The following is a 14,946-nucleotide window of genomic DNA, read 5'->3' as shown; positions in this document are numbered from 1 at the left end:
CTTCCTTTGTCTTCAGCAAATAATTCTTCCAAGTCAAAACCTTGGAAACTACAGGAAGATTTTGGGAAAGTCCTGTAGGTGGCATCAAGATCAATCCTTCAAATATAAACGGAAGGTAAGAAGTTGCCTATGGTGTGGAAACTTATCAAATGACCCTCTTCTATGTGCCACTTAGCCATTAAGAAACATGATATAAACAAAGAAAATTAAACAAATTTGCCCCAACATAAATTATACAGGTAGTTTTAATATATTCAAATATACACTTAGGGACGCTCTGTACTCATTTCTAAAAATCCTTCCACTAACGTTTTGACTCCATACTTTGATATCTTTATAGTTTTTACTATCTCCTTCCTACCTGTACAATAGATCTCAACCTAGTGTTCATTGTCTCATGGAAGACATCACTGATTTAACTATTTGGATGTGAATACAAGTGTGCATTGAGAACTCCAAAACTAGAAGAGTGAAAACAATAGAAGACAGAATCTTGGTATTAAATAATCTTTGTAAAGAGGAGTTTGGGGTAAAGAAGCAGCAACAGGAAATGGGTAAGGATGGTGACACATTAAGAGAATCTAATAGGGAGAAATTTAAGAGTCTCGTATTCAGATTCAAAAACCTGTGAAAGTTCATATTAAACAAAAAAAAAAGAATTAAATTAGACCTTGTTTATAAAAATTCATAAAGATTTTATTTTCTGAAAGTTCAATTCCATTTTAAGCATATTCTGTATGCAAAAAATAAAATCTTCTAAGACACAGTAAAATTTTAGAGAATCAGGTCTGCTAATGATTTAAAGAAGACACTAAAAGAAGAGGAAAGCTTAAGAAAAGGTATCCTTCAAACTAGTCTGAATTCCTCTATGTTCAGAAAAATACCAAATAAACCCCCATTTCCTCAGGAATAAAGAGTAGAAAGGAAACAAGCTGAGAGAAATTAGAGGATTTTTTAGTTTTGTATATGTTATACATACAATTATTTTAAAAGAACAAAAGATAGAAAAGCTCTCAGCAAACAAGGAAATGAGAATCTCCTCAACTTGATAAAGAACATCTAAAAAACTCAATCATCTAACTGTAAGAAACTTTGCCACCAAGGTCAGGAACAAAGCCAGGATGCCCTCTCTCTCACTAATGCTTTTCAATATTGTACTAGACGTCCCAGCCAATGGAGGTAAGACCAAAAAAAGAAAGGAAATAAAAGGTAGGCAGACTAGGAAGAAATAAAGTTGTTTTTATTAATATTTGACAGTTATCTGTGTAGGAAAATAAAGTTAACAACGAAAAAAACCTCCTAGAACTAGTAAGGCAACTTGTAGGATACCAAGTTAATAAACAAAAGTCAATCACATTCCTATATGCCAGCAATGATCAAGTAAATTTGAAATTAGAAATACATTATTTACATAAGCATTACAAAATGAAATACTTAAGTATATCTGATAAAATATGTATAAGATCTATATAAAGAAAATTATAAAATTCCAATGGAAGTTATCAAAGAACTAAATGGAAAACTCGATGGTCCACATTCTTGGGTAGTAAGACTCAATATTGTCAAGATGTCATTTCTCCCAAACTTAATCTATAGATTCAATGTAATCCCAGCCAAAATCCCAGTAAATGGTGAATATTAACAAGCTGATTCTAAAGTTTATGCGGAGAAACAAAAGACCCAGAAGGGCCAATTCAATATTGAAAGAGAAAGAAATCAGAGGGCTAATACCACCTGATTTCAAGACTTACTATAAAGGTATAGTAATCAAGAATAGTGTGACACTGACAAAAGAACAGACAAATAGATCAAAGGAACAAAACAGAGTCCAGAAATAGGCTTAATGAAAATATAGTTAACAGATCTTTGACAAAGAAGCAAAGACAATAAAATGGGCAAAGATAATCTAATGAACAAATGGCACATGCAATAATTAATTCAAAACAGATCATAAACTTAAATATAAAAGGCAAAACTATAGAATTCCTAGAAGAAAACCTAGAATAACACTGGTTCTGGGAATGACTTTTTTAGACACAACACAAAAGGTAAAATCTATGAAAAAAAAATTATAATCTGGAATTTCACTAAAATTAAGAACTAGTTCTGTGAAAGATTGTGTTAAAAGAAAAGACAAGCTACTGACTGGGAGAAAATATGCACAAGATAGAATATAATAGAGGCCTATTATCCAAAATATATAAAGAACTCTTAAAATTTAACAATAAGAAAACAAACAATTCAGTATAAATGCAGATGAAAGATCTGAACAGACATCTCACTAAGTAAGAAACAGATGGGCAAGCAAGCATATGAAATAATGATTAATATCATTTGTCATTAGGAAAATTCAAATTAAAACAATGAGATACCACTACACACCCATTAGAAAGTCAAATGAAAAACAGTGACAATACCAAATGTGGGAACTGTCATACGTTGCTGATGGGAACGCAACATGGTACAGCCACTCTGAAAAGACAGTTTAGCTGTTTCTTACAAAATTAAGCATAGTCTTACCATATGCTCTAGCAATTGCACACACTGGTTGTTACCCCAAGGATGTGAAAACTTATGCCTATACAAAAACCTGCACATGGATGTTGCAAGCAGCAGGATGCAAAATAATATATATATATACTGATCATAGAAATAGCTATGCAAAAATGTTTTCAGTGGTCATGGACTGGCAAGTAAAATGTAAAAATGTATTCACTAATTATATGTTGGCAGATTATTAGATATCAGTTGCTTTATACATGGTAAGTATAATTAGGTAAGATGAATAAATCAAAAGGTTTGCATAGGAAGGGGAAAGAAAAATAATTTCAATACAATACAACAGATGTCATAATAAACATTACGGCTGCAGAAATTAAAGTTGGGGCCTTTGGGGGCAGATGTTTTCGTGGTGACTTTATGGGTTATTCCCACTGCCACTTTGCTCCCAAAATTACTAATATTGCTTCATTTAATTTTCAAACTTTAAGAAAAGTTTAACTTGGTCCAAAGTAACTTCATTACTTACTAGCTGACTGACCACTGATGAATTACTTAACTTCTCTTGTGTTCCTCATCACTGATATGGGGATAAAAACTGGAACCTTCATACAGGACTGAGAAGATTAAATGAGGTTATATACATAAAGTATTTAGCACAGTGTCCCAGCACATAGTAAACAGTGCTCAATACATGGTTTGTCGACATCATACTGTTTTCCAATGTACTGATGAGGTTCAGGACTAAGAACAGGTGACTAAGAACAGGTCTACTGCACCTCAGCAGCACCACGTTGATTATAGGACACAATGGTTCAGTCTGTCTAAAGAAGAGCAACCAGGATGGTGACCCTGGAAAACACGTTAAAGGTGTTTAGTTTGGGGAAGAGATCACGAGGGAATATGTCAGCAGTCTTCCTCCATGAGGGCCCCCTCACTGTTCTAGATAGAACAAGAAGAACCAAAGAAAAGTAATAGATGCTGACACAAATAATTGTCTAAAAATATACTACTACTTCCCACTGTAGTATTCTTTAGTGATGACTTCATTTTCAAGCGCAATTCTATTGATTAAAGGCTCTGCCCCTAGGCACAGGTCTGGACTTGATTTCAAAGGTCCCTTCCAAATCAGGTTCTAGCTCCAGAGATTTAAAATCTGGATTGAGGCCTCGGCAGTTCAAATACATGAAGGAGTCTGATGATAAGAGGGAGGGGAATAGAGGAAGGTAAAGAAAGTACTGGGTGCTTCAGAATCACGATTTAAAAGACAGACTCTGAAATTGCTTAGAGAAAGATTTTTAAATCAAAGATATTCATGTTTCCTGGAGAGTCAAAACTGCTGTCAAGACTACTCTCTCTAAAGAAACCACATATTAATTCAAAATGGATTAAGGACTTAGATGTAAGACCTGAAATGATTAAAATACACAGACGAAAACATAGGCAAAACATTCCGACACTGGCTTCAGTGATACCTTTGAGGATTCAACTGGAACAGCAAAGGAAACAAAAGCAGAAATAAACAAATGAACCATATCAAAGTAAAAAAAAAACTTGTGCACAGTAAAAGAAACTATCATTAAAATGAAAAGACAACCTACCGAATGGAAGAAAATATTTGCACATCATGTACATGACAAGGGGCTGATATCCAAGATCTACAAAGAACTCATACAACTCAACAAGAAAACATAACCCCAATCAAAAAATGGAAAGAAGAGTTAAACAGACACTTCTCCAAAGAAGACAAACAGATGGCCAACAGGCACATGAAAGAATGCTCATCATCACTTATCATTAGAGAAATGCAAATCAAAACCACAATGAGATAACATCTCATACCTGTGAGAATGGCCCATGTCAAAAAGACCAGAAACAACAAGTGTTGGCGAGGGTGTGGAGAAAAAGGAACCCTGGTACAGTTGGTGGGAATGTAGACTGGTCCAGCCCCTATGGAAAACAGTATAGAGGTTTCTCAAAATATTAAAAATAGCTCTACCATAAGACCCAGCAATTTCACTCACAGACAGCTATCTGAAGAACACAAAAACACTAATTTGAAGGCATATATGCATTTCTATGTTCACTGCAGAATTATTTACAACAGTTAAGTTATGGAAACAACCTAAGTGCCCAAGGACAGATGGATGGATTAAGAAAATATGTGGGGTGTGTACATATGTGTGGGTGCATGTAAAAACTACTATAAGAAACATGAAATCTTGCCATTTGTGACAATATGGATGAAAGTGGAGGAGACTATGCTAAGCGAAATAAGTCAGAAGGAGAAAGGCAAACACTGGGCAACTTCGTAACATATAAAGAAACAAAGGAACAAGCAAAACTAAACTAAAACCCAAGAAATCTGACTGTATAATTCTGGCTATGGTTGGGGTGGTGGCGTGAAAAGCAAAGAGGGGAGGAGGCCCCACAGACTGTGGGGTAGGATTATGGGTGCTTTAGTGAGTGTGAAATATTGTTGTAAACTATTGTTTACAAACTATTGAAATAGTGTTATAAACTATTGTTATCTAAGTAGAAAATGAAATAATTTTAAAAAGTGATTTACAATGACATTTTAAATAACTATCTTAAAAACAAGAAAAGATACTGCCATGCCATAACTCTTGTAATAATGTGATGATTTGATCTTAGAGAATTGCTATGGTGGCACCTGAGTCCTACAGATAAAATACCGATACTACAAAGAACACTTAAAGAGCCCAGTGCTTTTCCCACTGTATTCATGGACATGAAAAGATGGCTATATAACACCCTTTGTTGTAAGCAATACGTTTTTATGTAATCCTCCATGACAGTTTTATACATTATGGAAGTTTTCAAAAAAGACTAAGTGGAATAATAATTGGTTTCCAGCTACTGGGTTTTTCCCTAATAAATAATAGCAATATATGCTTGTTAAAGCAAATCTTGGAAACTGTGAAGAGTATATAAGGAAAAAAGAAAAATAAATTCAACCACAGCCAGAGATAATTCCTAACATGTAGTTTAACTCTATCATACAATCTTTTCCCATACAGTTTAATGTATCTCTGCTTCAATTAGATTTACTTATATACATAGTTTTGAATTCTAACATTTTAGTTAACACTATTATTTGTAAGTATTTTTCTATTATTAAATTCTCTTTAAAAATATTATTTTTAATGGCTGTATGAGTTGCCTGAATTGATTTCTACATCTGAGCAAGATGGTCCCTAAATTAGGATTTTAACTTTTCTTCTAGGGAGTCTTTATTATTTTTTTTAAAGATTTATTTATTTATGCATACAAGAACTGGGGTACAGGCCAGAGGTGTGGGGGGGTGAGAGGATTCACCAGAGACAGAGTGGGGAACAGAACAGGCAGAATGACTGAAATACACTGCTGAGTGGAGCAGCAGGCAAATCAGGAGAGGTCTGCTGAGCCATGTGGGTAGCTCCCTGGCCAGGGATCGAACTTGCGCTGCAGTGGCTATGGATAGCTTCATAGATTGCATCTTAACCCCTTGCACCACCAGGGAGGCCCGGGAATCTTACTTTAGTACTACTAATCATATTATATATAATATTCCTCAGTGAATATTTCAGTTTTAAACAAAACTTAAATGGTATGCCTATTTGTAATTTATAGTTAAGATGGGTACATCATAAGAGATGAAATGAGATTTCTTCACATTACAATTTGTGAACGTTCAACTCTCAGCTTGAATCAACACTAAAGACAAACATATCATCATAACTCTACCATTCAATGAAAGAACAAAAGGAATTAAATGCCAACCCAAGACAAATCTTACCCCTAAGTCACAAGGTAATACCAAATTAACTGCACAATAAAAAGAACCAAAAATGGGCTCAAAGAATGGAATTTTCTAATTCTAGGAAGAGGTGAGGGATAATTTAGCCTGGGTTTAGTTGTGGGGGAGCAGGGATCATTCAAAGCAAAGGAAAAGCATGGAGGTGATATTAGAGACTATGCTAAGATATGAAATTTACATATCCACTTAGGGATTTAAGCCTTATGAGTGGGAAACAGGACAGCGGGTATTTTGATTAGTTGCTTATCTATACAGAGCTAAATCTTTATTTTTTAAACAGTCATCAATTAATGGTCAAGGGCATGGCATAACAGTCTAGTACAAACAGTAACCTAAGCAAAGACACTCTTAGCATTTTTAAATACCAGCTCTCCAATTTTTATCTGACAAACACCTGGTGGTAACAAAGAGGAAAACCAAGCAAGAGGTCTGTGAGACTCTACAGCAGACCCAAAGCCTTAGATGACAAGAAAAAGTCAAAGTCAAACCATTTTTCCACAGAATAAACAGAAGACTGGGATATTAACAGGGATAGGAAAACATGGAGAGGAAAAATTAAAGTTGGTATGAATAAAAGTTAGTAGTTTTAGTTTCCTGTGAACCATTCAGGTGACAATACAACCAGAAATTCAAAACTGGGGGTTGAGTGAATAAATGGGCACTTGAGACACAATTGTGGAGTTACTTATCAAACTAAAAACAACCTATCTGATATACTCTTTTATCATCTTCATAATATCTTCCTTCCATGACCAACAAAAACATTCATAAAGTCAGGTTCACTGTAATTACATACATACAAAATAATCTGCCTCAGGAACTGAGGTTCAGTTATTCTGAGTAGAACTGTATGTGGTATTTGTGGATATTTGTGAGAAGTTTATCATCTGTTTGCATAGAACACAAACCAATAGAATTCTATTAAAATTTCATTTAATTCTCCATTCTGTGGGAAGACCATTTCTTTGGTCCAAAATGGAAACCCATAATTAAAATAATATTTAACTACTTACACTAAATTAGAGATTTAAACATGACCAAGAGTAAGAGTTATTATGGTTTAAATTAACATGAACAAACATTTTTGAAACTATACTAACTACAATTAGAATGGACTATAAACTAAAATTCATTTTGACACCCAATCATTAGAATCACAAACTATTTAAATATATAGTTTTAGATAAGGAAAGTTTAGAGAAACTGACATATTCTAATGAAAGAAAATGGATCATGTCTATCACCTGGGAAGAACTATAAATGCTACCCCCTTGGAAATTTATGCCATACTATAATTTTTACTAGAGACAGGCATGGCTTATTATATTATGTTCCCAATCCTCCTATGTACCCTTTTTTTTTTTTAAAGATTTATTTATTTATACAAGCACTGGGTACAGTCAGAAGCGCGGGAGGGTGAGAGAATTCACCAGAGCCAGAGCAGGGAGCAGAGCAGGCAGAGGGACCGAAGTACACTGCTGAGGGGAGCAGCGGGTGGCAGGAGAGATCTATGCGCCATCTGGGACCCTCCTCCCATGGCTGGGGAGCAGCAGGGGATAGAAACGGTGCTGTAGAGGCTGAGGGCAGCTTCGCAACCCAGCGTTCAACTGCTGCGCCATCGGGGAGGCCCCGATATGTACCCTTTTTAACTGATCTATTTATATTTTCCCCATTAGAGGATGAGATAATAACTGAACTCTAAGGTTATTAAAAATACATACTGTTATCTGCTGTGAAGACTGAAGTGCATGCTGTGAAATGTGGGGTGAGGAAAGAAGACAAAACAGATGAGGTTGCAGGGCTCCATCTGTAAATGAGTATCCACATTACTTGCTTTACATGTTATTTTATATAATAATAAAAATGCTGAGAAGTAAGTATGCTAGCCTTTATTTTACATATAATGAAACAGGTTCAATGAGTTCACATGTGTATCAAATGAGTGGCACAGTTAGAATTCAAGCGTAGATCGACAGGCTCTTACCACTATTAGGGGAAAAGCCACTCCTCGAGTGTACCCCCTTCCCTCCACTTCAATTCTCCTTCCCACATGTTCAAAAATGGGTTAAACTAGCTCAGGGGAAGTTTCCAGTTTGTCCTCCTTCACAAAAGTAGGAGGGATGGATGGCTCTTCATTGGGCTCTATTACTTGTGGATGCTGATACAAATGACTGACCTTTACAGCACATTTGGTCTGTGGACCTGTCTACACCTGACAATTTGAATTCAAGTTCTTTGTCTTACAAGGAGACAAGGCCAGGGACTTTCTGGAAGGCCATCCCATACTAGAATAGCATAGAATTTAGAGCCTTGTTACGATTTCAGATGGTAGTCACAAAGTTTTCCCAGCATCTCTGGTTTGAAAGAGTGGCTAACGGGTGGTAGACTTTAAATAAAACTATCAGTATGACCCGTGACTGATGAGAGACTGGTGTGCTTAATTATTGTATTATTCAGAACCTAGAGACAAGAGTTGTAGACTGCCTGGACACTAGACATATTGCTTCTTTGAATATTTGCTTTATATGTTTGTTTATAAATATGTAAATATTTACTGCTTATTTGAGGCAAAAACATTAGGAAAAGGTGCAGTTAGCAGAAGAATTCTAACAATGATGGGGGAAAATGAACTTACTTGAAATAACGGATGAAGTGAAGTGAAAATAGACAGAAATCATACAGACAGACATGGAGGAAGCAGAAATTAATGCTCAAACATGCTTCTCTTCGTGAAAAGACCATCAGATTAGGAGAGCTGGTTTGAAGGTAATCTCATTTCCTAGTCACCTAGTAGAACATAAACTTATACTCTTCATGAAACCTGTGAAAGGTGTCTTTAGTATGGATTAGACATCTCTTCGGAAAACACATATTCTTTTCATATGATAAGGCTGTTGACACAGTTAAAACTGAAGAGATGTGTATTCCTATATGGGGAAACATTTTAGAATTTACAGGTATACTAACTAGTCAGATTAACAGAAACAGCCAGCACATAACCCCTAGTTAAGAAGCACTTAACTGGACTATAAAGTCACTCTAGAGAAAATATCTATTATTCAGTCTCAAATTTCACTGTCTTTTGTCCTGTTAAAACTTTAAACTTGACTCTTATCTTCAATAATATATGGTAAACACCACAAAGAAAAGCACATCACTGAAATCTCTGTACTTCTACTGAGTAGCTCTGATGGTTTTTAAAGTGCGAAATGGTATTAGAAAGACTTCATCTTCCTGAGCTTAGAACCTAAACAGACTTGCATTTCTGCTGAAAATCTTGTTTGTAATGTTTGTCAAATTCTACCATAGGGGGCAGCATAGTACATAGAAAGAAAATGGGTTTTTTGAAATTAGGCAGATCACTTAGAGTGTGATATTTGGGTGAATCACTTGGCCTCCCTGTAATCTCTGCTTACTTCTCTGTTAAAGGAACTTGTAAAGAGTATGAACTTCTTATTAACACCAATTCTTGACTGCCACGGTCTTTGACTTTTAACATTAGGACAATCTTGGGATTTCTAATGTCTGTTATAACCCATCAGCTCCCATAAGAACCAATCTTTGGTGACGAGTATTAAGGGGGGGTGGAGGATTTTCCTACGAGTTTTGATAATTTCCAGTACGCTTCCAAGGAAAACAGTGATGCCGCAAGGAAAGATGATTTTTCCTCATTAATATCCTATTTGTATATACAGTGTGTTCAGGGATGAATTAGTAAGTCTAGCTGCCCAAAGAGTATGTTGAGGAAACTGCCAAAAAATAACATTTGAGAGGTATTCCTGGTAGAACTGTAGATTAATCTCACAGAAACACCAGAAAATGAGTTTCATTTGAAATAGTGAGAGCTCTTCCCTATTTACCACATTAAAACATTTATACACAGGGGTGACCGGCATTTTCTTTTCAAGCCACACAGTAATAGACGGCATTTTTTAAATGTTGAAAAAAGAAAGTATTCCGGGGATGGTCCTAAAAGAACGATTCAGGGATAATCAAAAAAGGAAAACAGGCCAATTTCAGATTAAAATTCTACTTTGAGAAGGGCAGCACAGTCTTGGCCATCAAATAGTTTACATATCCATCACAGCAAATGACCTCAAAACAAACCATGTGTCAAAACCATGTATACAGCATCCACATCTATACATAAGTGCATTCACACATCTAGTCCTGCTGTTAATAGTTCTCACTTCACCCCTGTGGCCTTGTATGGACAGCACAATAATTTATATTCATGACTCAAGAGTCACTAGGGGAAAACTGACTTAAATTCCATACACGCAGTGGTTAAGGATGTAACAATAGACGGCATATCAAAAAGTTCTGTCTACAGTTTCATCTTGAAGGGAAAGAAAAGATAAAGCACCTGTCAAACCTGTGTACTGAAAATTTTCCTACAGAACATTATGACTTCTCCTCTCAAAAATATTATGCTTTGTCTAACTGGCTTTCTTAATTTTAAACTTAAAACGCAGTGGAAATCACTGACAGCTTTGCATTGCTCATCAAAACTTAGTTTTGCTTAAACATCTTTCTTAAATAAGGCAATGCAATTAAAGACCGCCATTCCTCCAAATGAGCCCCCAGAAAAAAAATAGCAAAGATTTAAATGCCTTCTTTTGATATAGTAATCTTAAGGGAGAAAGATGAGGAAATGGGGGACAAAGGTGGGTAAAATGCACCCTAAAACATATGGGCCTTTCTTATAACAAGGCTGGGCTGAACCCTTCAGTGGTAAAGTCATTTGACTGAGATTCAAAGTCTTCACATCTCGAGACAGAGTTGCGTAAGGGATGGAAACTACTCTCTGAAGGCCCTTTTTCTTACATCAAACCAACTAAATAAAATATAAATATGCAGACTAGGGGTATTAAAAATAAACATGTTTTATAAATAGTTTAAGTTTCACAAGCTAAAATAAAAGGATACAGCAATTCAGGTACAAAACCAAGTGTTTAAGACATTTCATTCCCGTAAAGTTAAAGGAGATAATGTCAAATTTGTTTATATGTTATTTATGGGCTAAATCAATAATCCACTGTAAAATTAAAAAATAAGCAAGCAGAAGTAATAACATAAGACTTCTACAAAATATTATTTATTTTAATGTCTAATAAACAAGCTACTATTCAAGTTAAAATGTTTCTTTTCAGCACACAGTTTGACTCCTAAGTCTACTTCACACGAATACTCACGAGTTCTATCTAATTTTCAATGATAAAGAACCAGAAAACATAAAAAAAAGATCTATGAGCTTAGACGTCTGCAGGGGGACAGAGAGACAGATGTGCTACAGACCTCGTTCATTTTGAGTGTAATTCGTTTTACTTTCTCTCCTCTTTGAATGGATCATTAGATAGCAATACTGTCAAAAATATTTATTAAAATGAATTCTAACTCCAGCAAAAAGTACATATTGCATTGAATCTACAGTAATATGAACAGCACCAAATACAGAGAGAATAAAATTCAGTGTTAAAAAGAAGTCTGCACTTACTTAGGAGCTAGTCAACAAGATCAAGGTAGGTAAAGAAAATGCCTTATTTCCTATTTCTAACTTTGATAAGGATCTTGAAGTGTATTTGTATATCTGTGAGTGTGATCATATTATTTTAACTTAAGTACCTACAGAAACTAATATCCATAAATTCCCCTGTCACTTCAACAATTAGCAAGTCATGGTCAATCTATACCTTCCCTAACTTTTCTCCCCATCAATATTATTTTGAGGAAAGCTCAGACACTGTATCATTACATTTAGAAAATAATCTGACAGGAGGTGGGGGGGAAAATGAAAGAGATTAGATAGTGACAGAAATAAATAATGCTGCTTCTTTCTCTCCACAATCCCCATCTCTTGTGACCACAACTTTAAGTGAGATAATATTCAGGAACAATTTGAGGAAAGATGCCCACTCTAAAGAAGAGGATGTGGGAACTCCACATTTACTGCAGGTGTCCAGTCACTTACTTCCTCCTTCGGCAGACAGACTTTAAAGTTTTAGCAGCTCCCAGTCTACCCAGTAGCAAAGAGAATCCTGAAAAGTGGTGTTAGAATGGCTAGTGTATTCTGGCCCCTATTCTCTGGTGCAGCCCCACAGGAACTGTATACAAAGCAAATGCTTCTCACAGTGCTAAATTAATCACCAGTCCCTGAGTTGATAAGATTCCCCCAGTTTAGAAAGGAAACCAACTATCCACCTTTAAAAACACGACTATGGCTAACTCCATGGGCCATCTACCACTAGCTAAATGAGATAAGGAGGCAAAAACAGGAGAGATATTTCCCAGGAATTGGAAGGGAAATAGAATTGTTGGGAAGGGAAATATTGGGAAAACCTGACAGACAGTTGGGACTATAAGTGAATTTCCAGGGCAAGTATCACTCTGAATGGTTTAGTTACCCTATAGCAAATGTTCAAATCCCTTTGAGAAATAAACGGAGTATTCCACTGCAATGGAGTCAAAAAAGAAAAACCAATTATTCTGGTGCTTCTGAGTATTTTAATTTTAACAAATAACCTAGAGGAAAGCAAGCAGTGAAGACAGCACCGTGCTATGCTGTTGTTTTATAATGGAGGACAACAGTTTAATCATTTTAAATGTCAGTGTCCAGTACTTTTAAAAATACCAACCAACTTTTAAAAATACCAACTCAGATTTCCCCAACAACCAAGTGTTAATATTCAGGCTGTTTTTGTCATCTTATTTTAGTACATAATAAAGAAAGGACTGTTTACAAAAGATAAATTTTAATCATCATAATAAGAAAAATTCATTTGCGACAACTCCCAGTAATTTGTGCCTTGGAGTAATACACAGTCCACCCACAAGTTGTATTTTGTAAATAAGATTCTTCACTCCTGATTTATACAAATCACCCTCCACCCCCCCCCACCTTTCCCACAATAAACAATCTATTAATTCTGTGTCCCAGAGACAATATTTATAATAAAATCTTATATTAGCAATATTTCATAGTAATAGGATTAATTCCATCCCTCCACCTTTAGTCAAAATGTCCCATTATCTGCATATCTATTTCTAATACTTTGCAGTAACTTTGGTAAAATAGGCATTATTTCATTTTCATATATCAGAAACTAATTTCACAGTAATACAAAGGCTGTGAGGCGAACATCATTACAATGAATATAGCTATGTAAAATTTCTCAGGTGAACAGTAGAATAAATATACTCACTTTTGTTGTCTTTGTATAGAAGGGGGAGGAGAGCTGGTGAATAGGCAGGTCCACAATACTACTGGGGTTTGTGACACTGTTACTATGTGTATGTTCATCTTCCCTGCTACTGTCATCAGACTGGTCAAAATCATCACTCTCCTGGTCCATTTCCTCTTCCTCCTCATCCTCCTCATCTTGCTCACCAGCATGTTCTTCATCTTCCTCTTGTTCTTCTTGGTTTCCTGAGGAGTCCTCATCTACAGAAATAAATCGGTTATTGTTTTCTTCCAATTGTCCTGGCTGGGAATCATTTTGGTCTCCAAGTCTAGGTTCTGCTCCAATGACTTCACCATTCCTTGCGGTGTGCTCCTCCTCTTGTCGTAACTGCTGCTGCTGTTCCTCCTCTACCACACGATTCATCTGTTCCTCATCTGCCTGGCTTGAGGAAGGGTTACCTCTCAGAGAGCCTCCAGTTCGTCGTCTTTTGCTGCCCACAGAGAGCAGATCCTGATTCATTTCCAAAAGCCAGCTTGCTACTTCTTGCACCTTGGCTAGACTATCAGAAGACGCAAAAGTTTTCACATTCTGTAGAGGAAGATGGGGAAAAAGGAGGTTACATGTCTAGATTTCAAATTTCATCAAAGATTATAAAAAGTATTTGATAACACTGTGAGATTAGATACTCCAGTAATCAATACAGTAAAACTGCAGAAAGGATGAGACTTTATAAAGACATACACAAAAATCATAGTAAATAACTATTTTACTTTAAAAATAATTTTATAAAGAAGTGTTATAGTTGGTTTGGACCTATAATACATAATCTAACCAATAAAATAATTTTAAATTCTAGATCTAGAGTCATGAGCTATATACCTTTGTAAAACTTCCACAAAAGGTTAAGAAGTATATCACAAAAAGAAAAAAAAAACACTATTCATTGCTTAGTTCAGAAAATGGTTAAGGTAAACCATGTTAAAAAGACTTTTTACACTGGGACTTTCCCAAACTTCTCTGATCACAGAATCTTACCTGTAGACAACTGCCTGACAGGTACAAAATATAATCATCATGATTTTCAATTTTCACAATGAATACAAATCAATTGGACAGCACATTAAACAATGAAAAATTTAAAGGAATAAAGTTTGTAAGTTCATACCCTCTGACCCAGTAACTCCACTTCTGGCAATCTATCCTAAGGAAGTAATCCTAAAATAGAAAAAAAAATTATGCAAAGGATGCTCACTGTAGCTTTATTCACAAAAGCGGAAAAAAAAAAAAGTAAAAATAATCAAAACCCAAATGTTCAAGATAGGAATTCATGAAATGGAATATAGACACTGTCATCCCTAAACATAATGTTAGGAAATCTGTAAAAACATCAATTATTGTGTTATATTACATTATATTTTGCTAAGAAAAAAATACAGGAAATTACTG

General features: G+C 35.4%; 1 protein-coding gene across 1 annotated transcript in view; it reads right to left on the bottom strand.

Annotated features, from left to right (window-relative positions):
* Positions 1–14,034, bottom strand: part of FBXW7 (F-box and WD repeat domain containing 7) — a gene marked incomplete at its 5' end in the record, with an annotated part of 81,270 nt that extends 67,236 nt beyond the window's left edge. The window contains one exon of the mRNA XM_084244957.1: positions 13,522–14,034. Within this exon, the coding sequence (XP_084101083.1) occupies positions 13,522–14,019 (498 nt within the window). The remainder of the gene's footprint in view (positions 1–13,521) is intronic.
* Positions 14,035–14,946: the final 912 nt, after the last annotated feature.

Source organism: Talpa europaea (assembly GCF_964194135.1).
Source record: "Talpa europaea genome assembly, chromosome: 10".
NCBI classification, from domain to species: Eukaryota; Metazoa; Chordata; class Mammalia; order Eulipotyphla; family Talpidae; genus Talpa; species Talpa europaea.
Note: the sequence above shows the minus strand (reverse complement) of the source record. Positions and strands in the feature narration are given on the sequence as shown.